At 32.7% G+C, this 16,391-nt stretch overlaps 1 protein-coding gene and 1 long non-coding RNA gene across 4 annotated transcripts; both read right to left on the reverse strand.

Annotated features, from left to right (window-relative positions):
* Window positions 1–622: 622 nt before the first annotated feature.
* Window positions 623–10,816, reverse strand: LOC108208684 (uncharacterized). 3 transcript variants are annotated; one of them, XM_064087383.1, is made up of 11 exons: window positions 10,214–10,816; window positions 9,573–9,640; window positions 9,364–9,459; window positions 9,069–9,267; window positions 8,905–8,975; window positions 8,663–8,713; window positions 8,490–8,537; window positions 8,235–8,367; window positions 3,003–3,123; window positions 1,639–1,804; window positions 623–1,470 (listed from the first exon to the last, which is right to left on the reverse strand). In XM_064087383.1, exons 9-11 carry the CDS (start codon window positions 3,104–3,106, stop codon window positions 751–753), a joined length of 990 nt encoding a protein of 329 aa, XP_063943453.1. In that variant the 5' UTR covers window positions 3,107–3,123; window positions 8,235–8,367; window positions 8,490–8,537; window positions 8,663–8,713; window positions 8,905–8,975; window positions 9,069–9,267; window positions 9,364–9,459; window positions 9,573–9,640; window positions 10,214–10,816; the 3' UTR covers window positions 623–750. The 3 variants fall into 3 exon arrangements, with proteins under 3 accessions (XP_063943453.1, XP_063943454.1, XP_063943452.1); XM_064087384.1 differs by having other exon boundaries at window positions 6,235–8,367; XM_064087382.1 differs by having other exon boundaries at window positions 3,848–8,367.
* A 1,352-nt stretch (window positions 10,817–12,168) lies between these two features.
* Window positions 12,169–15,925, reverse strand: LOC108208687 (uncharacterized). The gene is made up of 3 exons (XR_010288880.1): window positions 15,554–15,925; window positions 13,963–14,004; window positions 12,169–12,264 (listed from the first exon to the last, which is right to left on the reverse strand). It is a non-coding gene; the product is annotated as an uncharacterized LOC108208687 (long non-coding RNA).
* Between the last annotated feature and the right edge of the window lie 466 nt (window positions 15,926–16,391).

Here is a 16,391-nt window from a genome sequence, read left to right on the forward strand (position 1 = left end):
TGTCAAGACTAGAATTGTATATTTATTATAATTATAATATAATATAAATTTAGAATTGATATTATTAACGGAATTCAAAACTTAATTCTATAATAGTAAGTTAGATATTAAATATATTAATTTATTATTTATATAAAAATTGAAAGATCAAAACTAACAATAATAACAAGCTAAATTTAATAATATGAATTTTATTTCGATGGACTTGAATTTCACTTCAATTATAAAAAAAAATAGAGAATAAGCAATAATATTCAAAGAATCAACCATAACTCTGATCAGATTAAGCATTTGATATGCAAAAAAGAAAAAAACTATTCAGTACATAATCGTGATAACCTCAAGAAATAAATGTAGTGACCAAACGTATACTAACATTCTGTTGTTTGTACCTCCCAAGCTCAGCCACATTGCTCAAGCAAGTATCTGATAAAAAAAATATCACATTCATGAATTTTGTCATTTATATAAAAATAACAAACAATTTTTATTCATCCTCCAGATTATTCTATTCATTCAGATTTCAATCATCCAGAAAAAATGGTCCAAATTTAACAAATAACCCTAAGAAATCAGTCTTATTTGGCAAGATGGAATCAAGAAAAGAGAACAAAGAAAAAAATGATCAAACCCCAACAACAATCCTTTTAACATCCGGGGAGCGCAAAAGTCACACTAAGAGTTTGCAAATGTATATGTCTCAAGTTTCAATACATTAGAAAAGAACACCAGTCCTGACTCTGCAAAAGTTTACAAATCTTGAATAAAATGTTTAAACTTATACAAATCACGTTCAAAACAGTTAACTGCCGCTGCTCGGACTTGGTTGAAAACAAGGTATTCTTTATCCAACAGGTGGCTCGCACCGTTCCTCCAAAATTCCTCTGCAAAATCTTCGTCATTTATTGCCTCTCGCCAATTCAAGTCAAGAGTTCTACATCTATCAACGAGTTGGGAACAATAGAAAAGAGTTACAGAATTCATCATAAGGTATCTTCGCGCTGAAGAATATCCTGATGGGTGAAGATGAACAGCTCTCAGCTCCCTGTAGGTGTCCATAAATAATTCTTTCTTCTTGACCAGTTTTTCGACTGCTCTGACATGATGAGCTTGTGAGACAAGTACTTTGATGTAGCCGAATACGCAGCTATATTCTCCAACTTTGGTAAAGTACCTTATATAACTTCTTAGGAATATATCCATTTTAATGAAGTCATGATGGCTTCCCTTAGACAAAAACAATTTCACAAGCTGGTAATGAACCAATCTTGTCTGTGAAAATCTACCAGCAGATAAATTTTCCGGCAAAAAGTAGGTCAAGAAAGAACCAACTTTACGGTCAGAACCGGGAACATCTGTGGCAAGAATAAATTTTATGTCGCAGAGTTTTACATCATCACAAGGATGGGTATCCCGTTCGACTTTTAGCCATTTACTAACACTCAGCTGCGAAGAGCTGACCAGTATTACCTGTGTAGAAGTAACACGAATCAGGCTCCTTAGTAGGCTAGTATACATCTTTGTTTTTAAGTGTCAGTGTGAAGAAAGATCAAATACAATGTGGTTTAGAAAGCAGGATTATTGTTGATAAATTAACTCCACTCAGAGGACAAAAACAAGATTAAACAATCAAGTTACCTTTCCGAGCAAAAAGCGAGCAGCTTCATTTCCAGCTCCAGAACATTTTATTAGCAGACTGTTAAGGTGCTGATACCGATAAAAGTTCTTAAATTTCATCCTAAGGTCGAAGTTGACAAGCTTAAGGATGTGCTTGTCTTCTGCAAACAAAAGAAACATTTTGCAACTGCAACAAAAAATGGACAAAGATAATTTAGGGACCTTGTGTATGTATATGTACACAATGGCTCATTATATCTATAAAATTTGCAACTTCTCAGAAATGCCTGCATTTGATTAATAACATATTCACTAGAATGGCTAAACAAAACATTACAAAATTGTATTTAAGGTACAACTAAGAAGGTGGAGCAGGCTCAATATGCTACAATTGTGCCTCGTGCATGCTCAAAACAAGATTAAAGAAATGCAAACCCAACCAACACTTTTTTACCAAGAGGGCAGGAGAAGCTACATGCGTGGCTTTCTCAGCTATGCTACCTAAGTGAGCATTGTCTGAATTGTAATTGACCTATCAGGCCATCACCCTTACAAACATGATACATCTCAAAAAATGTGGTAGACCACCAGAGGATACCGACTGGGAAGAGAACCCACTCAGATAACAAAAAGGGTGATCAGTGAAAGCCTAAGGAGTCTACTTGCTCAACAGTAAAGGGTGGTCCAACCCCAAATATGTATAAATTCTTTCATACATATAACATTAATGAATAGAGTAAACCCTTTAATTCTTTGTTAAAAGCTTTTCACAAAAATTTGCTCAATGCCTCTGTGAGCCCCAGAAAAATCGAACAAACACAACTAGCTCTAAGTAATACACAATTTTTTTTTTGAAGAACTCTATTTGACCAACACAGAACTAATCTAGTGTTAGAATGTAGAGAACATGTATGCGAAACTTATGTAACCTCCATTAAAGCTCTCAAAGTGTGTTTACACTTTACAGAGAAGAAGTATAAAGGAACATTACTTAAGAAATAAGCTATCTAACTGAATATATCAGATGCGTCTCCTATATATATATACAGGTTGTTACTATTTCTTAACTAACTCCCACTTGCAGTATGTGATTCTGCCAGCTGTGATGTAGCTGATGTGGCACCACTAGACGCTTCTGCAGTATTGTTAACATCTTGTAATGAATAAGTAATTATCAAGGATTATAATACCGTTCCATAAAACTACTAACTTACTCCAATTTGGTATTGTTATGAAATTAGGCAACCAATCAGAAAGGTAGGAAAAAGCATAACAAAAAAATGGCATGATAAATGAATAAAGACAGTGGTAAATGGAGCTTTATAACAGATTTACATAATATACAAATACTTTAGACTTGGAAGGCTTAGAACGTAATGCCTTACACAGATATTATCCTTGCAAATGCAACTGCTCCGCCTGGTGACTGCACCAACAAAAGTATAATATGATACAGTAGCTCATAGGGTAGCTGTTCCATTGTTGCCATTTCCTATGCAGTTCAAGCTGGAAGTAAAAATGATTCATAAGACTACACATCATCACATTAACAGATAAAGAGCACTTGCATTCAGAAACTAATACAAATATTATGGCACTTCATCGAATATCATTCATAAAATCATCACATGATTAAAATCAAAAGCGCAGGATATGGATCATGTATTAAGGTCTACATTTTCTAATAAAAGAAATGCCGCTAAATATTTTAGACATATCAAAAAGAATAGGTTTCATAACTGCATCATTTTTACTGGCCTCTTTCTTAAAAGCCAAGCATTACAACAATCACATAGCAGAAAAAAAAAGCATATCTATTTTTACTATACATGATAAATGGAAATTTAGTAACCTACTAAGTGATGAAAGAGTACCAAGACAAATACTTATTGCCACTTAAAAGTTCTTTACATGATAGCCCAAACACTCTATATTATATCAAATTAACACAACCGGTCTATGTGAAATCATGATTCTTTGAAGTCATATATTTAGATCAACATAGAACTAGAACATTCTTTTAGCAAATTTCCATTAGTCAAAAATTTGCATCAATGCAGATTTACCAACACCATGAAAGAGGCATTAAGGCATTAAGACCTGATTATACTCTTCTTCTAAAAAATGATATAGACAAGGACATTGAATATGGAAAATTTTATTTGAAAAGGCTACTTAATTTTGCAAGTACTAGATAACATTTAAATATGGTGGAGATTCCAATGCTTACATACAACATTTAAAAGTTCGACAAAACTTATCCATCTCTTCATCAACACAAAATCAATATAAAACAACATCTGTCAAATCCAAATAAATTGTGATATCAGAATAATGAATCAAATAATTAATAACTGAATCACATTGTATACTCGACAATAACCCAATTATTACAATCTTCAAGGTAATACAAGATTCATCAATCACAAAATACGACAAATGATAACAACTACTTGAACAATGTAAAATTGTTAACATATTGCCAATATATAGATAGTTTTTTTTTTGGTGGGGGAGGTTTCTCAATCTTGATATTAAGAAAAAAAAATTAATATAACAAAAAGATTACACCTATTGGAGGAAATCTCTAAAACTTTTTTTAAAAAAGTAAATTGTTAATAAGAGGAAGCCAGGAAATAAGAAAGCATATCCTTTTGTTCTTTCACTACTGTTAGAAATTATGGCTATTCCTCAAATTGCTAAGATGAAATGATACTTGACGTGTAACGTTAGTTAATTTACTTGGTCAGAGGAAGGCCGGGTAAAAAATATTATCTATGCCAATTAATATGTATTTTGTAATAGTAACTTTTGATCAAGGGCAACTTTACAAACTCTAGTAAAAATAACAATAAGTTTCCCATAAAACTATTGTCTAGACTTAAAATAAGATGCAACTTATATAAGTGCATTATCATTTATTCAACAAAGTCGATAACAAAATGTTTAATGGACAGTGTGAGGTTCCTATTAAATGACATATTCAGTGAAAAAGTTTACAAGAAGCACCACATAAGGTTTTCCAAGATCAAATGTTTTATGTAACAATAAACATGGCGCGAAGAAGAATAAGACAGAATGTTTGCTCTGACAAAACCTATAGAGAACTTGACAAAAGGTTCGCGGAAATTTTGATAGAAACATATTTCAAGATTTAAAATTAATGTCATGGCCAAAAAAAGAATAAAAGATGTTACAATTACATGAAGGTTTATGCCAATATTACACAATATGCTTCGAAGACACCTTGACATAATGTTTGGAGGCATACTGTTCAAAATTCTTCATGATAGTAAACGTGGTTTGGAATGTTTTAGTATCAAGAAGTTATAAAATTGAGAAAATGTTATTTTTTGGGTCGGCATTGACAAAATGTTATAGCCAACTAGATTTTGTGTTTCAAAAATTGGTCGAAAAAAGAGATAAGGTTTTGTCATACTTTACAAACAAGCAAGACTACAATGGGACCTTGGAGAGTAAGAGGCAATGTTTACTAATTCTTAGAAGCTTGAAAGTTCAACAACCAACTAGTGAAAAGAATTGAAGTAAACTATGAAAGGATTGTTTTTATAATAATTAGATTTTAGTTATCTTTTTGTCTATTATTAATTTGGAAAACTTGTACAGGTCACATATGAGTAAGAAAGGTGTCACCAGAGAATATTAACTTCTCACATCCCACACAAGTTAAGATTTAAGAAATTCATTCTTGCAATGCTCTGTAACAAATTATAATAGTAATTAAATCACTTAGTTGTCTCGTTATTTGTCCACAAATATTTGAAACTTGAAATGTGTCATCACCCATATCTTTCTTCATTTTTAATATAACTACTGATTGAGATGAAATGTTTGCTAAAATAGTTAACCTAGCATTCCACGCTACAAATGTTTGTTTGATATTCATATACATGATAAATGAAGATAATCAAAACATTCTTTTGGATTTCAACGAGCATTGCTACCAATAGTCTGAAAGAAATCTTAAAGGTGAACCATATATCCTATCCTTTCATCTGTGGGCAACTTAAATCGTAAGAATATTTATTTCTTTTGTGAATGTGGGAAATTTAGATCAGGAGTACATAAAGCCCCGGTCACAATTCAGCTATCATTGACATTGTCTTCCAATCCAACCACAAACGTAAAGCACATGTTAAAATCACAACCTTTAACAATATATTGTGCATACATATTTTTTTGACAAGTGTATAGCATGCTCCCTTGAACACCATATTGAGGCATATCAGTGTATTCAAGATCCAAAAATAACCATAAGAAAAAACTAATGAACCAATCAAGTAAAGTGAACATAATCAAAGACAACTCTCCGATTAAGATTATACAATTTAAGACATAACAAACAACAAGAGGAAATAAATGAGTGGATTAATTATAATTAAAGTGAAAAAGGAAACATACGTTGCAACAACAATTGAGGATTTTTATATACAAATAAAAAGATACGATCGCCATCATATACATATTTGGCAAAACAGAGATGGTGAGACCACATATAAGCACATCAAAGACTATCTATGCTATATGAATTTATAAGAGACATCACATTCAATATAAACTAATTAAAAAGAAGATATTAAAGTTTTAGTGTGTTACCGAGATTAGCCAAGGAAATAGAGAGGTCGGAGCTGTCACAATTGAAATGGACTCGAGAAAAGGGGAACGATTGAAATATACGAAGCTTGGTAACAAGTAAAGAAAAGGGCAATTCAACCAACAAATCTAGACTGTTGATAAATCAACGGATAAGATTTGTCATTACCCACAACGAAACATTGCTGGCAAGTGAAATTATTATATTAGCCTTATTTAAATATTTAATATTAATAATTTCAATTTTAATTATTTTTAATTAATAATTCAAATTAATTTTTTGAAATTAAATCTTAGGAATATCATTTACTAAAATAAGGATACGAAATACGATTGGATGAATATGTGTGCTTTTTTTTTCCCATGTATTTTAATTTTTAAAATAAATAAAAGGAAAGTATTATTCTTATGTTTAGCCAACCACTAGTCAACAATTTGACGGAAATGAACAAAATAATGATAAGCAAAATGAATCATTAAAATTGATCGTTGAGAGATGAATAAAAATTCAGTGAAGTTGGATTTTGAAAAAAGTTTATCGATTGACGGGAAAAATCAAATTAAAAAGAGCAAGGATTAGCTGGGGTTGTGTGTGTGAGGGTATATTGTATTTCCGTGTGCTGCCCCTGGCGGGGCCGTTAGATTAGATTGAATATATGGCTAAGATTAGTTCTCATATCTCACATAGGTATGTGGTTTCCATTTGAGCACCTGCCTATATATATATGCATATTTTCATACACAAATATGTTGTAACTAATATAATTTTATTTGAAATTTTATCATAATTGAATTTTGACGGAACCCTTGTTCAAGAAATAAGATAGACACTAATTCATCTTTTGAATAATACCCATTCAAATCATGATTATTTAAATTCATTTTTTCATCTTTAACTATGTGTTTAAAAAATGTTAATATAAACTTCATTGTCGAAATTTGCTAGAAAGACGGGAATGGTAGGAAAAAAGAATTCAATAGTATTATTTTTTTTCCCAAAATATATCTGTTCTTATATTGGTAAAACATATTTAACACACACCAATTCTTATTTTTACATAAAACTTTAAATAAAAAGATGCTCTCAGACTCCACCCAATTATTTTCGAAATTCACAATTGCCACTATTATTGTTTATCATTAATGGTGCATAATATTATCCAACATGTTGAGCCAAGCACATGGCTGATCCAATGGTGCCTGTCAACCTCCACAAACAAATATTATCTATCAATTAATATAATTATCGATTTGTTTGGGGCATATATTAAACACTAATATATTGTTTGGCATTGTTGTTACATGCACTAACAACAGCTTTTTGCCCTGGAAGTAGTTGAAAAATTGTTTGACAAACGTAAAAATAGTTTTGCTAAACAACTTTTTATAACTCAAAGCCGAAAGCTATCATAGATTTCACTGTCAAAACTCATCAAAAATATTATTTTTTATATTATAACTCAAAATATGCAAATATCAAAAAAAAAAATTGTCAAACCGCGATCTCATTTCTACAACTACACTTATTCTGACAGCACAACAACTTTTAACAGCACTCCCAAACAACCCTTAAATTCTATACATTTAGCTTATTTTGATTAATTTAGTTTTTGTACATGTAGGGATCCACCATTATTAAGAAGTGACAACCAATCAAAATAAGTTAAACTTATAAAATGCAGTGGACACACACTACTAAAAACGTATAATAATTATCATAATAAACATTCGTGCTCTTATAATAAACATTCGTGCTCTTATCACACATTGCTATTTATTGTCCAGTCACTGATTCTTGTTAAACATAATATCCGCTTACTTAATATGATTATCACATTTGAATTTAATTACTTTTAGCTTAGTAGTAAAAAATAATTTTGGTGTTGGTTCACCTTGTTGATCATGATAATTTTGTTAAAATTAATTTTTAGTATGATTAAAAAAATTCAAAATTCTGTATACCAGAACATGATTCTGTGTCTGTGAATTGGTGTTTGACTTACATAGTGGCCAGCATTAAGGATTCAGTAGAAGTGTAAATTCCTCAAGGACTTGATGAACCCCTTTGTACCTTTCTCATCCCCACAGTACAATGGACTTCTGTTCATGCTTAAAAAAGTCTGTAGGCCTTCCCGCCTGAGAGTCCAGAGTAGTGAAGGAACAAATCATTTGGTGCATGCAAATGACTAAATGAGTGCATGCTAAGAGAGATGACTTGCACATGTAGGTACTGTCTATCAAAAACTAGTGTCCCTTACTTTAGCTACCCATGCTTCAGTTCCTTTGGTTGAACAGATGAGATCAAGCTACAACATCCAACCAAACCATATCATAAGCCGCGGACAAAAGTAAGGGCATGGTGCCACAATTACGGACAAATTTTAAGCTAATTTGAGGCGGGGACTGGGAATTCTTGGAGAAAAATCCTTACTTGTCCGCTCTAATTTGTCACATTGACTCCTTTTGCTAAAAGCTCATCGACCTGTATGCAACTTAAACGAATAAACTGAGTGATGGTTGAATAGGTAATTGCCTTGATGTAGGATTGGCAAACTTAAAATGTCAGAAAATATGAAAATTCAGTTCAAGAACATATGTGCACGTTTAGTACTATTTTCCGAGTTCTAACTGAATCCTGATAAAACTATAGAATCTTTGAAGATATTGGCATACCTCATTGATCCTTGGCTTCATAAAATTCTTATGCAAGAGCAATGAAAACAGATCCTGCTTGCCCTCCCCATCTGCGAAAAAGGAGGGGAAACCCCTTTGCTTACTTGCAGCAAAAAAAAAAAGTGATTCGCTAGTTCCATATAAAGGGGAGAAAAAGAACTCACTGCACATCTTCTCGGATTATCTTATGTTTTCTCTAAGAACGCCATTCATTAAAGTGTTTAGATCAGCTTCACCGCCTGGCACAGACCTCAAAGAAGCCAAATATGTTGAGTTTCTTTTCGACTTGACTTTTTGAGATAGTTCAACAGCTCTTGTGGAGAGAGGATCAAGTGCAGAATCCAAGGGGAAATTGTATAAATCCTAAATATCCAGCATAAAGCGGTGAAGTTTATAGAAGTAATATATTAGACCACTACAGAAGCATAAGAATACGCAATGCAGAGGAAAATAAAGTACCACAGAATTACTGTAACCTCCTCAAGTTCAATCCATGAATTAGTTGCAGCTTCATACTCTCCCTGATCGATGTGCTGCTTGATTTTCTGAGTAAGACTGGTGTCCAAAATATTTCAGTGCAGAACATATAACTAACTCTATATATATTGCAGAAAACATTAACAGACTAAACAGAAATTAATGAAGTTCAAGTAGACATTTATTCTCACTTGTTAGCTTTCTCTATGCCTTTATTGTCAAGCCTCAAAACAACTCTAAGAAGAGGAGCCCATGAAAACTGCAAGTACCAAATTGACTGAGTAAGAGTTCAATGCAATAATAAGAACAGATCAGTCATTTATTCAAAAAAAAAGAAAAAGGACAGATCATTCAAGAAAATGCAAAAATAGAGAATAAGCAATAATATTCAAAGAATCAACACTAACTCTGATCAGATTAGGCATTTGATATGCAAAAAAGAAAAAGAAAACTATTAATTGATGTTTGCGCATTAATGCATAATCGTGAGAACCACGAGAATCAGGGATAATGTAGTGACAAAACGTACATTATCCCTCAAGCAAGATAATTAGCAGAGTGAATAAGAAAACAGTGTTATTTGGCAAGACGGAATCAAGAAAAGATAACAAAAGAATGATCAGCCCTAACACCAATCCTTTTAACATCCGGGGAGCACATATGTCTCAAGTTTCAATACATTGAGAAAAGAACACCAGTCCTGATTCCCCAAAAGTTTACAAATCTTGTATAACATGTTTAAACTTATACAAATCATGTTCAAAACAATGAATTGTCCCTGCTCGGACTAGGTTGAAAACAAGATATTCTTTATCCAACAGGTTGTTCGTACCATTCCTCCAAAATTCCTCTACAAAATCGTCGTCATATATTGCCTGTCGCCAATCCACGCCAACAGTTCTACATCTTCTATCAAGTTCGTCTAAAAAGAAAAGAGCTACAGAAGTCATCCTAAGGTATCTTCGCACTGAAGAATATCTTGATGGATCTTCCCAAGTATCTCTGAGCTCCCTGTAGGTGTCCATAAACAATTCTTTATTCTTGACCAGTTTTTCCACTGCTTTGATATGATGAGCACGTGAGACAAGATATTTGATGAAGCCGAATACGAGGCTAGATTCTCCACATTTGGTAAAGTACCTAATATAACTTTTTAGGAATATATCCATCTTAATGAAGTCATGATGGCTTCCCTTGGACAAAAACAATTTCACGAGCTGGTAATGAACCAATCTTGTCTGCGGAAATCTACCAGCAGATAAATTTTCCGGCAAAAAGTAGGTCAAGAAAGAACAAGCTTTATGGTCAGAACCGGGAACATCTGTGGCAAGAATAGATTTAATGTCACTAAGTTTTAAATCATCACAAGGATGGCCATCCCATTCGACTTTTAGCCATTCACTAACTCTCAGCTGCGAAGAGCTCACCAGTATTACCTGTGTAGAAGTAACACGAATCAGGCTCCTTAGTAGGCTAGTATACATCTTCGTTTTTAAGTTTAAGTGTGAAGAAAGATCAAATACAATGTGGTTTAGAAGGCAGGATTACTGTTGATGAATAAACTTCACTCAGAGAACAAAAACAAGATTAAACAATTAAATTACCTTTCCGAGCAAAAAGCGAGCAGCTTCATTTCCAGCTCCCGAACATTTAATTAGTAGACTGTTAAGGTTCTGATATCGATAAAAGTTCTTAAATTCCATCTCAAGGTCAAAGTTGACGAGCTTAAGGATGTGCTCGTCTTCTGCAAACAAAAGAAACTGCCTGCAACTGCAACAAAAAATGTACAAAGATAATTTAGGGACCTTGTGTATGTAAATATGTACACGAAGGCTAAATCAATCTAAAAAATTTGCAACTTCTCAGAAATGCCTGCATTTGATTAATAACATATTCACTAGAACGACGGTGAGCAAAACATCACAGAATTGTATTCAAAGTACAACTAAGAAGGTGGAGCAGGCTCAATATGCTACAATTGTGTCTCGTGCATATTGCTCAAAACGAGATTAAAGAAATGTAAGCCCAACCAACATTTTTTTACCAAGAAGGCAGAAGAAGCCACATGTGTGGCTTGCTCATCTATGCTACCTACGTGAGCATTGTCTGAATTGTAATTGACCTATCAGGCCATCACCCTTACAAAAATGATACATCTCAAAAAATGTGGTAGCCAACCAGAGGATATCGACTGGGAAGAGAGCCCACCCTATTTGCTCAGCAGTAAAGGGTGGTCCAACCCCAAATATGTATAAATTCTTTTATACTTATAAAATTTACGAATAGAGTAAACCCTTTAATTCTTTGTCACAAGCTTTTCAAAAAAATTTGCTCAATGCCTCCGTGACCCACAGAAAAATCGAACAAACACAACTAGCACTAAGTAATAAGCAAAAAATTCTTAAAGAACTCTATTTGACCAACACAGAACTAATCTAGTAATGAATAAGTAATTATTAAGGATTATAATACCGAACTTTGTGTACCAGAATTTCATAAAAGTACTAACTTATTCTAATTCGTCATTGTTATGAAATTAGGCAACCAATCAGAAATGTAGGAAAAAACATTAAAAAATGGCATGTTAAGTGAATAACGGCAATGGTAAGTGGAACTTTATAACAGATTCACATAATATACAAATATTTTAGACTTGGAAGGCTTAGAACGTAATTGTCTTACAAGGATATGATCCTTGCAAATGCATTCACATAATATACAAATACTTTAGACTTGGAAGGCTTAGAACGTAATTGTCTTACACAGATATGATCCTTGCAAATGCAACCGCTCCGCCTGGTGACTGCACCAACAAAAGTATAATATAATATAGTAGCTCGTACGGCAGCTGTTCCATTGTTGCCATTTCCTATGCAGTTCAAGCTGGAAGTAAAAATGATTCATAAGACCTCACATCACCACATTAACAGATGAAGAGCACTTGCATTCAGAAACTAATACAAATATTATGGCACTTCATCGAATATCAATCATAAAATCATCACATGATTAGAATCAAAAGCACAAGATATGGATCATGTATTAAGGTATAGCATGCTCCCTTAAACACCATATTGAGGCACATCAGTGTATTCAAAATCCACAAATAACCATAAAAAAAAAAACTAATGAAGTATAGTGAACATATTCAAAGACAGCTCTACGATTAAGATTCTACAGTTTACAACATAACAAACAATAAGAGGAAATAAATGAGTGGATTAATTATAATTAAGTGAAAAAGGAAACATACGTTGCAACAAAAATTGAGGATTTTTATAAACAAATAAAAAGATACGATCCCCATTATATACATATATGGCAAAACAGAGACGGTGAGACCACATATAAGCACATCAAAGACGTTCTATACTATATGAATTTATAAGAGACATCACATTCACTATAAACTAATTAAAAAGAAGATGTTAAAGTTTTAGTGTGTTACCGAGATTAGCCAAGGAAATATAGAATTCGGAGCTTTCACGATTGAAAATGGACTCGAGAAAAGGGGAACGATAGAAATACACGAAGCTTGGTAACAAGTCAAGAAATGGGCAATCCAACCAACAGATCTAGACTGTTGATAAATCAAAAGATAAGATTTGTCATACCCACAATGAAACATTGTTGGCAAGTGAAATTACTATATTAGCCTTATTTAAATATTTAATATTAATAATTTCAATTTTACTTATTTTTGATTAATAATTGAAATTAATTTTTTTAAATTAAATCTTAGGAATATCATTTACTAAAATAAGGATATGATTGGATGAATATGTGTGCTTTTTTTTCCATGTATTTAAATTTTTACAATAAATAAAAGGAAAGTATGATTCTTATCTTTAGCCAACCACTAGCCAACAATTTGACGGAAATGAACAAAATAATGACACCCACACTGATTCATTGTAGAGATAAGAGTGTTAAATGATCAACTCTCCCAAAACCTTAAGGTATTAGGAGGAGAGCTTCCTAGGATCGTATTATATTATAACATTTTTCCTCACTTGAAAGCCCATTTTTGGGTCAAGAATGGAACATGGGCGCCCACCATTGGTGCATTACTTTGCCTTCATGTCCATAATAAACTATGAGAATATTGGGGATCGTAGAGAGTCGAATCCGAGTCTCCCGCGAGCCTAGACTCTGATACCATCTTAAATGACCAACTCTCCCAAAATCTCAAGGTGTTAGGAGAAGGGCTTACTAAGATCGTATTATATTCTAACAAAAAGTACCCTAAAATATTTCATTGTAGGTAGGAATATCACCTACTTTGAAACAATGTGAGGTTGATTATATTAATTATGCATAGGCTTGAGTACAAACGAACCAAAACCGAATTATTTTGGTTTTCTAAAATACTATATTTTTTCTAATAAAAATTAATTCGGTTTTTTAATAACCTGAACCGAATTATTTTGGTTCAGCTTCGGTTTCGTTCGAAAGCTAATTCATTTCGGGGTTTATAATTATTTAATACTTTGTGAATAATACCTACAATTAAATAATAAAGCAATAAATAATAGTCCTATTAGCGTTTTAGATTGGAAATATTGATAAGTAGCACCTTACCTTCAAGTTCATTGAGGCTAATGTATCTTGGTGATGATCTCTCTGCCAAAAGTAACAAGAAGTATTAGTGATGATCAAGTAGATAACTTACAAATATATATATCTACAAGAGCATTTTGTAAAGGAGCATGAAATGTACACAAGAACATGTGTTTAATATGGGAGCATGATCTCCTTATGTCAACCCTCCAGGTCAAAGACTTAACATTTTCTAGTGCTATGGACTACACAACTTTACACCAACTGGCAACTGATATAGTTAAAAAGAAGATGGGGGCATAGCCAAGTCAATGAACCAAATTTTACAAAGTCATTTTAAAAATTACTACTGGAAATAAAAATGAATGCCAATCACTACGTACCTTGCAAATATTTACATAAATTGCAAGAATATAATGCTAGAATAGTCTTATGTGTTCATTACAAGACTCTAGTAGGCATATAGGAACAAATCAAATTGAACATTTTACATGGAATGGGAAACAAAATATTTCTAGGTCTCTCTGTGACCAAATAACGAAGAACTTCATCACTCTTCCCACTTAGATGCTCTAAATGGTGGAGATTTCGGAGTGAAATTCCCCATAGTGCCTATCATTTGAAGCTCTATCCCCATCATTTGAGGAAGTGGCAGAAGTGGAGACGATGGAAAAAGATGAAAAGGAAGTGGTGGAGTTCTTCTTAACCCTAAAACCGAGCAAAAGACGATCCAAGCAAGAGTAACCACATTAACAAATAATGCCTAACAAAATAATAAACCAATGCATATGTCATAACCAGATGAATTTACCTTCATTTTCATTAAGAGCATCTCCAATAACCTCTTAAATAAGCTCTTAAGACCAGAAACAAGGAGCATGAAAAAAAATAGAGCCTTAATAGACTTTGGTGGCTCCCAAAAACACTACGAGCCTCTTCTATCTCCTCTCTTTCAAGAGCCGCTACATGACTCTTGGCTTTTATAATATAATATTCACTCTCACCCCATTTCCGTTTGAATTTTTCTCACCCATTTAAATTTGAATTTTTCTCGTAGTGAAGTTCAAATAATAGTAGGAGTGAGTATAAAGACATGGGTGCCGGTCTCTCGCAGTCGACTGCCAGGGCCGGTTTAAGGGGTATATCATCTGAGTCGTTGGATGAATATCCAGCGACCAGGATTATAACAAAAGTTTAATACATCTCGCGCTTTTTAACCGTCGGAAACGGTTAAAAAGCCCTAGACGAGGCTTGTCTAGCATTTTTTAAGCGCTGGTCATATAAAAAACCTATGTTATAATCTGGGCATATTCATCGAACGGCCCAGAAAAGTGACGCCGGTTAAACGTCCCCGGTAGTCGAGTGCCACGGACCGGCACCCTAAAGACATTGAGTCCTAATAATATACTAACTTGCTAGTTGCTAGGAGCTTAATATTTACCGGGAGACTATTGGAGATGCTCAAACGAAATACACTAGAAAAGCTCAGTTCTGCTAGTTTAAACACGGGCTGTGCGCTTGAAGCATTTGTAAGTTGAAAGGAAAGAGTTGAAGAAAAATAAAACATGCAATGTAGATGATCAAGACGAAGAATTACAACAGAATATGTTACCTTTTCGTAATTGAATTGAATACATAAGTAGACGAAGAATCTACATTAGGGTTTATAGACCATGAATCAGAGAACTTGTCGATATCTTTTTTTTTTGGACAGAAAATCTTTTTTATTTTTGTTAAAGTTATGAGGGCTTTTTTCATAACCGCCTAACCTCTTAAAATTTTTTACAAAAATAACTTTCATTATTTTTGAAAATACTATTTTTAATAAATTATTTACAAAAATACGACTTGCAACTTCTGCAACCTCATTTGCAACAACATTTGACACAGTTGCAACGACTTGCAACTTCGTTTGCAACAGCATTTGCAACAGTTGCAAATCAGAAATTTCATTTACAACTTATGCAACTTCATTTGCAACAGTTGCAAATGAGGTTGCAGAAGTTGCAAGTCGTATTTTTGTAAATAATTTGAAAAAAAATGTATTTTTAAAAAAAAAAATTAACTTGACAGTATTTTTGTAAATAATTTCTAAAAAGTTGGTATATTTATAAATATTTCAAGTTATAATCTAGAACTATAAAGTTGTCAAAGAAAAAAAATTGAATAAATAAGAAAATCTTATTATGATTCGCTGGCCTCCTAGTATATAATTTAAAATAGATTATTTATGATTTAATTTTTAATATTCTTATTTTATTATTGTATTTTCAAATTTTATAAATCGATTGATTATATATTTTATTAAAAATTTATTTTTTACAATATTTTCAAATCATAAATAGATATTTAAAATAATATATATTTGTATTATCGATCAAAGACCTTTTTATTCAAAAAATTTATCATAATTGAACTTTGACGGGATCCTTGTATAAGAAATAAGAAAA

This window comes from Daucus carota, chromosome 2 (genome assembly GCF_001625215.2).
Source record: "Daucus carota subsp. sativus chromosome 2, DH1 v3.0, whole genome shotgun sequence".
In the NCBI taxonomy this organism is placed as follows: Eukaryota; Viridiplantae; Streptophyta; class Magnoliopsida; order Apiales; family Apiaceae; genus Daucus; species Daucus carota.

Excerpts from the sequence above, each read along its gene's own strand:
- LOC108208684 (XM_064087383.1), bottom strand. The coding sequence starts at position 3,106 with ATGGCAACAATGGAACAGCTACCCTATGAGCTACTGTATCATATTATA. Across the intron at positions 1,805-3,002 it reads TTTGCAAGGATAATATCTGT|TTGCAAAATGTTTCTTTTGT; the intron begins GTAAGGCATTAC and ends TTTTTGTTGCAG. Across the intron at positions 1,471-1,638 it reads CTCGCTTTTTGCTCGGAAAG|GTAATACTGGTCAGCTCTTC; the intron begins GTAACTTGATTG and ends ACTTCTACACAG.